The sequence below is a fragment of the Sphaerodactylus townsendi genome, linkage group LG07 (assembly GCF_021028975.2).
Source record: "Sphaerodactylus townsendi isolate TG3544 linkage group LG07, MPM_Stown_v2.3, whole genome shotgun sequence".
Lineage (NCBI taxonomy): Eukaryota > Metazoa > Chordata > Lepidosauria > Squamata > Sphaerodactylidae > Sphaerodactylus > Sphaerodactylus townsendi.
Window position 1 is genome coordinate 1,267,128 of NC_059431.1, and position 12,996 is coordinate 1,280,123.

The 12,996-nt window shown below is 82.8% G+C and overlaps 1 protein-coding gene across 1 annotated transcript in view; it reads left to right on the forward strand.

Annotated features, from left to right (window-relative positions):
• The window catches only part of ARID3C (AT-rich interaction domain 3C), a 105,050-nt gene extending 93,045 nt beyond the window's left edge, over window positions 1-12,005 (forward strand). The window contains exon 7 of the mRNA XM_048503287.1: window positions 11,869-12,005. Within this exon, the coding sequence (XP_048359244.1) occupies window positions 11,869-12,005 (137 nt within the window). The remainder of the gene's footprint in view (window positions 1-11,868) is intronic.
• The last annotated feature ends 991 nt before the right edge of the window (window positions 12,006-12,996 follow it).

Below are 12,996 nucleotides of genomic sequence, written 5' to 3' on the forward strand. Positions count from 1 at the left end.
CCCCCCCACCCCCCCCCCCCCCCACCCCCCCCCCCCCCCACCCCCCCCCCCCCCCACCCCCCCCCCCCCCCACCCCCCCCCCCCCCCACCCCCCCCCCCCCCCACCCCCCCCCCCCCCCACCCCCCCCCCCCCCCACCCCCCCCCCCCCCCACCCCCCCCCCCCCCCACCCCCCCCCCCCCCCACCCCCCCCCCCCCCCACCCCCCCCCCCCCCCACCCCCCCCCCCCCCCACCCCCCCCCCCCCCCACCCCCCCCCCCCCCCACCCCCCCCCCCCCCCACCCCCCCCCCCCCCCACCCCCCCCCCCCCCCACCCCCCCCCCCCCCCACCCCCCCCCCCCCCCACCCCCCCCCCCCCCCACCCCCCCCCCCCCCCACCCCCCCCCCCCCCCACCCCCCCCCCCCCCCACCCCCCCCCCCCCCCACCCCCCCCCCCCCCCACCCCCCCCCCCCCCCACCCCCCCCCCCCCCCACCCCCCCCCCCCCCCACCCCCCCCCCCCCCCACCCCCCCCCCCCCCCACCCCCCCCCCCCCCCACCCCCCCCCCCCCCCACCCCCCCCCCCCCCCACCCCCCCCCCCCCCCACCCCCCCCCCCCCCCACCCCCCCCCCCCCCCACCCCCCCCCCCCCCCACCCCCCCCCCCCCCCACCCCCCCCCCCCCCCACCCCCCCCCCCCCCCACCCCCCCCCCCCCCCACCCCCCCCCCCCCCCACCCCCCCCCCCCCCCACCCCCCCCCCCCCCCACCCCCCCCCCCCCCCACCCCCCCCCCCCCCCACCCCCCCCCCCCCCCACCCCCCCCCCCCCCCACCCCCCCCCCCCCCCACCCCCCCCCCCCCCCACCCCCCCCCCCCCCCACCCCCCCCCCCCCCCACCCCCCCCCCCCCCCACCCCCCCCCCCCCCCACCCCCCCCCCCCCCCACCCCCCCCCCCCCCCACCCCCCCCCCCCCCCACCCCCCCCCCCCCCCACCCCCCCCCCCCCCCACCCCCCCCCCCCCCCACCCCCCCCCCCCCCCACCCCCCCCCCCCCCCACCCCCCCCCCCCCCCACCCCCCCCCCCCCCCACCCCCCCCCCCCCCCACCCCCCCCCCCCCCCACCCCCCCCCCCCCCCACCCCCCCCCCCCCCCACCCCCCCCCCCCCCCACCCCCCCCCCCCCCCACCCCCCCCCCCCCCCACCCCCCCCCCCCCCCACCCCCCCCCCCCCCCACCCCCCCCCCCCCCCACCCCCCCCCCCCCCCACCCCCCCCCCCCCCCACCCCCCCCCCCCCCCACCCCCCCCCCCCCCCACCCCCCCCCCCCCCCACCCCCCCCCCCCCCCACCCCCCCCCCCCCCCACCCCCCCCCCCCCCCACCCCCCCCCCCCCCCACCCCCCCCCCCCCCCACCCCCCCCCCCCCCCACCCCCCCCCCCCCCCACCCCCCCCCCCCCCCACCCCCCCCCCCCCCCACCCCCCCCCCCCCCCACCCCCCCCCCCCCCCACCCCCCCCCCCCCCCACCCCCCCCCCCCCCCACCCCCCCCCCCCCCCACCCCCCCCCCCCCCCACCCCCCCCCCCCCCCACCCCCCCCCCCCCCCACCCCCCCCCCCCCCCACCCCCCCCCCCCCCCACCCCCCCCCCCCCCCACCCCCCCCCCCCCCCACCCCCCCCCCCCCCCACCCCCCCCCCCCCCCACCCCCCCCCCCCCCCACCCCCCCCCCCCCCCACCCCCCCCCCCCCCCACCCCCCCCCCCCCCCACCCCCCCCCCCCCCCACCCCCCCCCCCCCCCACCCCCCCCCCCCCCCACCCCCCCCCCCCCCCACCCCCCCCCCCCCCCACCCCCCCCCCCCCCCACCCCCCCCCCCCCCCACCCCCCCCCCCCCCCACCCCCCCCCCCCCCCACCCCCCCCCCCCCCCACCCCCCCCCCCCCCCACCCCCCCCCCCCCCCACCCCCCCCCCCCCCCACCCCCCCCCCCCCCCACCCCCCCCCCCCCCCACCCCCCCCCCCCCCCACCCCCCCCCCCCCCCACCCCCCCCCCCCCCCACCCCCCCCCCCCCCCACCCCCCCCCCCCCCCACCCCCCCCCCCCCCCACCCCCCCCCCCCCCCACCCCCCCCCCCCCCCACCCCCCCCCCCCCCCACCCCCCCCCCCCCCCACCCCCCCCCCCCCCCACCCCCCCCCCCCCCCACCCCCCCCCCCCCCCACCCCCCCCCCCCCCCACCCCCCCCCCCCCCCACCCCCCCCCCCCCCCACCCCCCCCCCCCCCCACCCCCCCCCCCCCCCACCCCCCCCCCCCCCCACCCCCCCCCCCCCCCACCCCCCCCCCCCCCCACCCCCCCCCCCCCCCACCCCCCCCCCCCCCCACCCCCCCCCCCCCCCACCCCCCCCCCCCCCCACCCCCCCCCCCCCCCACCCCCCCCCCCCCCCACCCCCCCCCCCCCCCACCCCCCCCCCCCCCCACCCCCCCCCCCCCCCACCCCCCCCCCCCCCCACCCCCCCCCCCCCCCACCCCCCCCCCCCCCCACCCCCCCCCCCCCCCACCCCCCCCCCCCCCCACCCCCCCCCCCCCCCACCCCCCCCCCCCCCCACCCCCCCCCCCCCCCACCCCCCCCCCCCCCCACCCCCCCCCCCCCCCACCCCCCCCCCCCCCCACCCCCCCCCCCCCCCACCCCCCCCCCCCCCCACCCCCCCCCCCCCCCACCCCCCCCCCCCCCCACCCCCCCCCCCCCCCACCCCCCCCCCCCCCCACCCCCCCCCCCCCCCACCCCCCCCCCCCCCCACCCCCCCCCCCCCCCACCCCCCCCCCCCCCCACCCCCCCCCCCCCCCACCCCCCCCCCCCCCCACCCCCCCCCCCCCCCACCCCCCCCCCCCCCCACCCCCCCCCCCCCCCACCCCCCCCCCCCCCCACCCCCCCCCCCCCCCACCCCCCCCCCCCCCCACCCCCCCCCCCCCCCACCCCCCCCCCCCCCCACCCCCCCCCCCCCCCACCCCCCCCCCCCCCCACCCCCCCCCCCCCCCACCCCCCCCCCCCCCCACCCCCCCCCCCCCCCACCCCCCCCCCCCCCCACCCCCCCCCCCCCCCACCCCCCCCCCCCCCCACCCCCCCCCCCCCCCACCCCCCCCCCCCCCCACCCCCCCCCCCCCCCACCCCCCCCCCCCCCCACCCCCCCCCCCCCCCACCCCCCCCCCCCCCCACCCCCCCCCCCCCCCACCCCCCCCCCCCCCCACCCCCCCCCCCCCCCACCCCCCCCCCCCCCCACCCCCCCCCCCCCCCACCCCCCCCCCCCCCCACCCCCCCCCCCCCCCACCCCCCCCCCCCCCCACCCCCCCCCCCCCCCACCCCCCCCCCCCCCCACCCCCCCCCCCCCCCACCCCCCCCCCCCCCCACCCCCCCCCCCCCCCACCCCCCCCCCCCCCCACCCCCCCCCCCCCCCACCCCCCCCCCCCCCCACCCCCCCCCCCCCCCACCCCCCCCCCCCCCCACCCCCCCCCCCCCCCACCCCCCCCCCCCCCCACCCCCCCCCCCCCCCACCCCCCCCCCCCCCCACCCCCCCCCCCCCCCACCCCCCCCCCCCCCCACCCCCCCCCCCCCCCACCCCCCCCCCCCCCCACCCCCCCCCCCCCCCACCCCCCCCCCCCCCCACCCCCCCCCCCCCCCACCCCCCCCCCCCCCCACCCCCCCCCCCCCCCACCCCCCCCCCCCCCCACCCCCCCCCCCCCCCACCCCCCCCCCCCCCCACCCCCCCCCCCCCCCACCCCCCCCCCCCCCCACCCCCCCCCCCCCCCACCCCCCCCCCCCCCCACCCCCCCCCCCCCCCACCCCCCCCCCCCCCCACCCCCCCCCCCCCCCACCCCCCCCCCCCCCCACCCCCCCCCCCCCCCACCCCCCCCCCCCCCCACCCCCCCCCCCCCCCACCCCCCCCCCCCCCCACCCCCCCCCCCCCCCACCCCCCCCCCCCCCCACCCCCCCCCCCCCCCACCCCCCCCCCCCCCCACCCCCCCCCCCCCCCACCCCCCCCCCCCCCCACCCCCCCCCCCCCCCACCCCCCCCCCCCCCCACCCCCCCCCCCCCCCACCCCCCCCCCCCCCCACCCCCCCCCCCCCCCACCCCCCCCCCCCCCCACCCCCCCCCCCCCCCACCCCCCCCCCCCCCCACCCCCCCCCCCCCCCACCCCCCCCCCCCCCCACCCCCCCCCCCCCCCACCCCCCCCCCCCCCCACCCCCCCCCCCCCCCACCCCCCCCCCCCCCCACCCCCCCCCCCCCCCACCCCCCCCCCCCCCCACCCCCCCCCCCCCCCACCCCCCCCCCCCCCCACCCCCCCCCCCCCCCACCCCCCCCCCCCCCCACCCCCCCCCCCCCCCACCCCCCCCCCCCCCCACCCCCCCCCCCCCCCACCCCCCCCCCCCCCCACCCCCCCCCCCCCCCACCCCCCCCCCCCCCCACCCCCCCCCCCCCCCACCCCCCCCCCCCCCCACCCCCCCCCCCCCCCACCCCCCCCCCCCCCCACCCCCCCCCCCCCCCACCCCCCCCCCCCCCCACCCCCCCCCCCCCCCACCCCCCCCCCCCCCCACCCCCCCCCCCCCCCACCCCCCCCCCCCCCCACCCCCCCCCCCCCCCACCCCCCCCCCCCCCCACCCCCCCCCCCCCCCACCCCCCCCCCCCCCCACCCCCCCCCCCCCCCACCCCCCCCCCCCCCCACCCCCCCCCCCCCCCACCCCCCCCCCCCCCCACCCCCCCCCCCCCCCACCCCCCCCCCCCCCCACCCCCCCCCCCCCCCACCCCCCCCCCCCCCCACCCCCCCCCCCCCCCACCCCCCCCCCCCCCCACCCCCCCCCCCCCCCACCCCCCCCCCCCCCCACCCCCCCCCCCCCCCACCCCCCCCCCCCCCCACCCCCCCCCCCCCCCACCCCCCCCCCCCCCCACCCCCCCCCCCCCCCACCCCCCCCCCCCCCCACCCCCCCCCCCCCCCACCCCCCCCCCCCCCCACCCCCCCCCCCCCCCACCCCCCCCCCCCCCCACCCCCCCCCCCCCCCACCCCCCCCCCCCCCCACCCCCCCCCCCCCCCACCCCCCCCCCCCCCCACCCCCCCCCCCCCCCACCCCCCCCCCCCCCCACCCCCCCCCCCCCCCACCCCCCCCCCCCCCCACCCCCCCCCCCCCCCACCCCCCCCCCCCCCCACCCCCCCCCCCCCCCACCCCCCCCCCCCCCCACCCCCCCCCCCCCCCACCCCCCCCCCCCCCCACCCCCCCCCCCCCCCACCCCCCCCCCCCCCCACCCCCCCCCCCCCCCACCCCCCCCCCCCCCCACCCCCCCCCCCCCCCACCCCCCCCCCCCCCCACCCCCCCCCCCCCCCACCCCCCCCCCCCCCCACCCCCCCCCCCCCCCACCCCCCCCCCCCCCCACCCCCCCCCCCCCCCACCCCCCCCCCCCCCCACCCCCCCCCCCCCCCACCCCCCCCCCCCCCCACCCCCCCCCCCCCCCACCCCCCCCCCCCCCCACCCCCCCCCCCCCCCACCCCCCCCCCCCCCCACCCCCCCCCCCCCCCACCCCCCCCCCCCCCCACCCCCCCCCCCCCCCACCCCCCCCCCCCCCCACCCCCCCCCCCCCCCACCCCCCCCCCCCCCCACCCCCCCCCCCCCCCACCCCCCCCCCCCCCCACCCCCCCCCCCCCCCACCCCCCCCCCCCCCCACCCCCCCCCCCCCCCACCCCCCCCCCCCCCCACCCCCCCCCCCCCCCACCCCCCCCCCCCCCCACCCCCCCCCCCCCCCACCCCCCCCCCCCCCCACCCCCCCCCCCCCCCACCCCCCCCCCCCCCCACCCCCCCCCCCCCCCACCCCCCCCCCCCCCCACCCCCCCCCCCCCCCACCCCCCCCCCCCCCCACCCCCCCCCCCCCCCACCCCCCCCCCCCCCCACCCCCCCCCCCCCCCACCCCCCCCCCCCCCCACCCCCCCCCCCCCCCACCCCCCCCCCCCCCCACCCCCCCCCCCCCCCACCCCCCCCCCCCCCCACCCCCCCCCCCCCCCACCCCCCCCCCCCCCCACCCCCCCCCCCCCCCACCCCCCCCCCCCCCCACCCCCCCCCCCCCCCACCCCCCCCCCCCCCCACCCCCCCCCCCCCCCACCCCCCCCCCCCCCCACCCCCCCCCCCCCCCACCCCCCCCCCCCCCCACCCCCCCCCCCCCCCACCCCCCCCCCCCCCCACCCCCCCCCCCCCCCACCCCCCCCCCCCCCCACCCCCCCCCCCCCCCACCCCCCCCCCCCCCCACCCCCCCCCCCCCCCACCCCCCCCCCCCCCCACCCCCCCCCCCCCCCACCCCCCCCCCCCCCCACCCCCCCCCCCCCCCACCCCCCCCCCCCCCCACCCCCCCCCCCCCCCACCCCCCCCCCCCCCCACCCCCCCCCCCCCCCACCCCCCCCCCCCCCCACCCCCCCCCCCCCCCACCCCCCCCCCCCCCCACCCCCCCCCCCCCCCACCCCCCCCCCCCCCCACCCCCCCCCCCCCCCACCCCCCCCCCCCCCCACCCCCCCCCCCCCCCACCCCCCCCCCCCCCCACCCCCCCCCCCCCCCACCCCCCCCCCCCCCCACCCCCCCCCCCCCCCACCCCCCCCCCCCCCCACCCCCCCCCCCCCCCACCCCCCCCCCCCCCCACCCCCCCCCCCCCCCACCCCCCCCCCCCCCCACCCCCCCCCCCCCCCACCCCCCCCCCCCCCCACCCCCCCCCCCCCCCACCCCCCCCCCCCCCCACCCCCCCCCCCCCCCACCCCCCCCCCCCCCCACCCCCCCCCCCCCCCACCCCCCCCCCCCCCCACCCCCCCCCCCCCCCACCCCCCCCCCCCCCCACCCCCCCCCCCCCCCACCCCCCCCCCCCCCCACCCCCCCCCCCCCCCACCCCCCCCCCCCCCCACCCCCCCCCCCCCCCACCCCCCCCCCCCCCCACCCCCCCCCCCCCCCACCCCCCCCCCCCCCCACCCCCCCCCCCCCCCACCCCCCCCCCCCCCCACCCCCCCCCCCCCCCACCCCCCCCCCCCCCCACCCCCCCCCCCCCCCACCCCCCCCCCCCCCCACCCCCCCCCCCCCCCACCCCCCCCCCCCCCCACCCCCCCCCCCCCCCACCCCCCCCCCCCCCCACCCCCCCCCCCCCCCACCCCCCCCCCCCCCCACCCCCCCCCCCCCCCACCCCCCCCCCCCCCCACCCCCCCCCCCCCCCACCCCCCCCCCCCCCCACCCCCCCCCCCCCCCACCCCCCCCCCCCCCCACCCCCCCCCCCCCCCACCCCCCCCCCCCCCCACCCCCCCCCCCCCCCACCCCCCCCCCCCCCCACCCCCCCCCCCCCCCACCCCCCCCCCCCCCCACCCCCCCCCCCCCCCACCCCCCCCCCCCCCCACCCCCCCCCCCCCCCACCCCCCCCCCCCCCCACCCCCCCCCCCCCCCACCCCCCCCCCCCCCCACCCCCCCCCCCCCCCACCCCCCCCCCCCCCCACCCCCCCCCCCCCCCACCCCCCCCCCCCCCCACCCCCCCCCCCCCCCACCCCCCCCCCCCCCCACCCCCCCCCCCCCCCACCCCCCCCCCCCCCCACCCCCCCCCCCCCCCACCCCCCCCCCCCCCCACCCCCCCCCCCCCCCACCCCCCCCCCCCCCCACCCCCCCCCCCCCCCACCCCCCCCCCCCCCCACCCCCCCCCCCCCCCACCCCCCCCCCCCCCCACCCCCCCCCCCCCCCACCCCCCCCCCCCCCCACCCCCCCCCCCCCCCACCCCCCCCCCCCCCCACCCCCCCCCCCCCCCACCCCCCCCCCCCCCCACCCCCCCCCCCCCCCACCCCCCCCCCCCCCCACCCCCCCCCCCCCCCACCCCCCCCCCCCCCCACCCCCCCCCCCCCCCACCCCCCCCCCCCCCCACCCCCCCCCCCCCCCACCCCCCCCCCCCCCCACCCCCCCCCCCCCCCACCCCCCCCCCCCCCCACCCCCCCCCCCCCCCACCCCCCCCCCCCCCCACCCCCCCCCCCCCCCACCCCCCCCCCCCCCCACCCCCCCCCCCCCCCACCCCCCCCCCCCCCCACCCCCCCCCCCCCCCACCCCCCCCCCCCCCCACCCCCCCCCCCCCCCACCCCCCCCCCCCCCCACCCCCCCCCCCCCCCACCCCCCCCCCCCCCCACCCCCCCCCCCCCCCACCCCCCCCCCCCCCCACCCCCCCCCCCCCCCACCCCCCCCCCCCCCCACCCCCCCCCCCCCCCACCCCCCCCCCCCCCCACCCCCCCCCCCCCCCACCCCCCCCCCCCCCCACCCCCCCCCCCCCCCACCCCCCCCCCCCCCCACCCCCCCCCCCCCCCACCCCCCCCCCCCCCCACCCCCCCCCCCCCCCACCCCCCCCCCCCCCCACCCCCCCCCCCCCCCACCCCCCCCCCCCCCCACCCCCCCCCCCCCCCACCCCCCCCCCCCCCCACCCCCCCCCCCCCCCACCCCCCCCCCCCCCCACCCCCCCCCCCCCCCACCCCCCCCCCCCCCCACCCCCCCCCCCCCCCACCCCCCCCCCCCCCCACCCCCCCCCCCCCCCACCCCCCCCCCCCCCCACCCCCCCCCCCCCCCACCCCCCCCCCCCCCCACCCCCCCCCCCCCCCACCCCCCCCCCCCCCCACCCCCCCCCCCCCCCACCCCCCCCCCCCCCCACCCCCCCCCCCCCCCACCCCCCCCCCCCCCCACCCCCCCCCCCCCCCACCCCCCCCCCCCCCCACCCCCCCCCCCCCCCACCCCCCCCCCCCCCCACCCCCCCCCCCCCCCACCCCCCCCCCCCCCCACCCCCCCCCCCCCCCACCCCCCCCCCCCCCCACCCCCCCCCCCCCCCACCCCCCCCCCCCCCCACCCCCCCCCCCCCCCACCCCCCCCCCCCCCCACCCCCCCCCCCCCCCACCCCCCCCCCCCCCCACCCCCCCCCCCCCCCACCCCCCCCCCCCCCCACCCCCCCCCCCCCCCACCCCCCCCCCCCCCCACCCCCCCCCCCCCCCACCCCCCCCCCCCCCCACCCCCCCCCCCCCCCACCCCCCCCCCCCCCCACCCCCCCCCCCCCCCACCCCCCCCCCCCCCCACCCCCCCCCCCCCCCACCCCCCCCCCCCCCCACCCCCCCCCCCCCCCACCCCCCCCCCCCCCCACCCCCCCCCCCCCCCACCCCCCCCCCCCCCCACCCCCCCCCCCCCCCACCCCCCCCCCCCCCCACCCCCCCCCCCCCCCACCCCCCCCCCCCCCCACCCCCCCCCCCCCCCACCCCCCCCCCCCCCCACCCCCCCCCCCCCCCACCCCCCCCCCCCCCCACCCCCCCCCCCCCCCACCCCCCCCCCCCCCCACCCCCCCCCCCCCCCACCCCCCCCCCCCCCCACCCCCCCCCCCCCCCACCCCCCCCCCCCCCCACCCCCCCCCCCCCCCACCCCCGCACCCCACCCCCCCCCACAACCCCCGCACCCCCCGCCCCCCCCCCACCCCCCCCCCCCCCCACCCCCCCCCCCCCCCACCCCCCCCAGAACTGTAGTCCATAACATCCGGAGGGCTGCGAGTTTGACACCTATGATCTAGAGTAGTGATGGCGAACCTTTTCGAGACCGAGCGCCCAAATTGCAACCCCAAACCCACTTGTTTATTGCAAAGTGCCAACACGGCCATTGAACCTGAATGCTGAGGTTTTAGTTTAGAAAAAACGGTTGGCTCCGAGGGGTGCATTACTCGGGAGTAAGTTTGGTGGTAATCGGTGGCTTTGCTTTGAAGCAACCGTGCAGCTCTTCCAACGGGTGAATCACGACCCTAGGAGGGTTTACTCAGAAGCAAGCCCCATTGCCAGCAACCGTGCTTACTCCCAGGTAAAGGATCGCGCTTTAGTTCTTGGCAAGAAAATCAGTGGGGTTTAACAGCGCTTAACAGGGTTACCTACACTGCTTCCCCAAAACTAGGTCTTTGGTTTAGTGCTAATAATCAAGCCCAGCGGCCCAGGCCAGCCTAGATGTGTGTGTGTGTGGGGGGGGGGGGGGACACTGTTTGCGCGTGCCCACAGAGAGGGCTCTGAGTGCCACTTTTGGCACCCGTGCCATAGGTTCGCCACCACTGATCTAGAGAGATTTCACATCTCAGAATCCAGCTCAATGAAGTCTGGGTATCGCCCCCCCCCCCCAGCTCGGCTCATCTCTACTCCCCCCATAACTGCTTATGTAAGACAGGTCCAGTAACATCGTACGGAGGCCAGAACCTTCTCTGATGCTGTCTCCTAGCACTGGAAGTCAAAGATTCACTGCCACTGAATGTGGAGGTTCTTTTCAGTCACCATGCTGTTAGCCTCTGATGGACCTCTTCTGCATGAATCTGCCCAATCCCCTTTTGAAGAGCTCTGTGCCTAAGGTGATCGTGACATCTTCCAAAAGCGAATTCCACATTTTAATCAGCCGTGGTATAAAGAAGCATTTCCATTTCCCTACCTAGAAAGCACGGTGGGGCCGATTGAGGTCCGGCCGTGCCCCATGAGCAAGAGGGCCTAAGACTTTGTCCTGGCCCCATAGAATCCTAGAGTTGGAAGAGACCCCCAGGGCCATCGAGTCCAACCCCCTGCAATGGAGGAACACACGATCAAAGCACTCCCAACATATGCTCACCCAGCCTCTCTTACAAAACCTCCAAAGGAGACTCCACCACTCTCCGAGGCAGTGAATTCCACAGTCGAACAGCCCTGATGGTCAGGAAGTTCTTCCTAATGTTTAGGTGGAATCTCTTCTCCTTCACCTTGAACCCATCACTCCTGGTCCTAGTCTCTGAGGCAGCAGAAAACAAGCTTGGTCCCTCACCAGCATGACATCCCTTCAAATATCTAAACATGGCTATCGTCTCACCACTTAACCTTCTCTTCACCAGACGAAACATACCCAGCTCCCTAAACCTCTCTTCGTAGGGCATGGATTCCAGACCTTTGACCATTCTGGTCGCCCTCCTCTGGACCCATGCCAGCTTGTCAATACCCTTCTAGAATTGTGGTGCCCAGAACTGTACACAATATTCCAGGTGAGGTCTGACTAATGCAGACCAGAGAGGTACAATTACATCCCTTGATCTAGACCAGTGGTGGCGAACCTATGGCACAGGTGCCAGAGGTGGCACTCAGAGCCCTCTCTGTGGGCATGCGTGCACAGAGTTCATCATGTGATAATAGTGTAATTATTTCAGGGAAATTATTAGCATTAAACCCAAGAGCTAGTTTTGGGGAAGCAGTGTAGGTAACCCTGTTAAGCGCTGTTAAACCTCACTGATTTTCATGTGAAGAACTAAAGCATGATCCTTTACCTGGGAGTAAGCTCGGTTGCTGGCAATGGGGCTTGCTTCTGAGTAAACCCTCCTAGGCTCATGATTCACCTGTTGGAAGAGTTGCACGGTTGTTTCAAAGCAAAGCCACTGACTACAACCAAGCTTACTCCCGAGTAACGCACGCCTCGAAACCAACTGTTTTTTTCTAAACTAAAACCTCAGTATTCAGGTTAAATTGCCGGGTCGGCACTTGGCGATAAATACATGGGTTTTAGGTTGCAATTTGGGCACTCGGTCTCGAAAAGGTTCACCATCACTGATCTAGACACTATACTCCTATTGATACAGCCCAGAATCGCATTGGCTTTCTTGGCCGCCGCATCACACTGCTGACTCATGTTCAGTTTATGGTCTGCTAAGACTCCCTTTCACATGTATTATTGTCAAGCCAGGTGTCACCCATCCTATATCTGTTTATTTCATTTTTTTGGCTAGATTTTTGCCTACAGCTTACATTTATCTCTGTTGAAATCCAGTTTGTTTTGGCCCAGCTCTCTAACTTGCAGGAGCCATCTTGTCCCAAGGCTAACCCCAGGGTCTCTCTCGCCCCGACAGGTGTGCTGTTTGCCCGGCGATCCAGCGTCACGGGCGGCTCGGGGGGCGCTCACGGCCACGGCAGCCTCGTGACGTCCCAGAGCCCGCTGCTGTCCGCGGCCTCTCGTGGCCACGCTCCGGCCAGCACCTCGGCATGAGGGGGACGAGCCGGGAGCCTCCCTCTGCACCTTCCCATCTTGGACTGGGGGCCCAGCGAAGGGCATCCTTTCTTTCTGTCTCCGTTTGTGCCAACCCGCCTGGGGGATTTGGGAGCAGCCGGCAGGCGGAGATGCTCTGGCGTGGAGGCGGAAGGAGGACGCTTTGGAGAGGACGCTTTGGAGGGCGGGAGGTGGGGCTGGACTCTGGGGGGGGGGGTTCGGCCGGATGTCTGGCTGCTCCTCCTCCCTTTCTGGTGACTCTGGAGGGACCTGGATTCTGGACTTTGGGCACCTGAGAAGAGATGTGAGGAGGGTCCATTTCTCCCTCCTCTCTGAAGGCTGCGCTTGTGTTCTTTCTTTGCAGCCCGACATGCTTTCCAAAACCCTGGACACACACATGCGCCAACCTCATCTTCCCACCCCCCACCCCGCGCTCCTTCTCCCACCAGGTCCTTAGTGGGGAGGGGGGCAGAATCCCAGCTGCATGAAGGAGCTCAGAAGATGTAAAGGGGGGCGGGGGACGGCGGGGCACAGGAGGGCAAATCGGTGGTGCTGACAGGACCAGACTTCAGGGCCTGTGGCTGTTGGGTTGCGAAGCTAGAGCTCACCTCTGTCTTGATTCTTCTGCTTCTGCGTCCCCAGTGCACTCTGGGAATTGTAGTTCCCAACACATCTGGCATTGGGGACTTGGTGTTGGGAACCATCAAGTTCAGAGCAGACCGTTCCTAGAGCTCCTCACATGTTTGGGCAGGGAGGCGGGATCCATTGGGGAGAACTGAAGTGGGGAGGAGCAGTGTTGAAGAACGGGGGTGGGGGGAAGAGAGAGAGGGGAGAGCCTTTGAAGCCTGAGAGGGGGGGCTGGTGGGGTTTCCACAGTGGACCCCAGAGACGAGGAGGTTGCTGACTTGGACCTGTGACGTTCCGGAGGATTTGAGGGGAGGAATCTTGGGAGGACTGAGCTGGGGGAGGGAAAAGAGCTCTGTAAGGCATG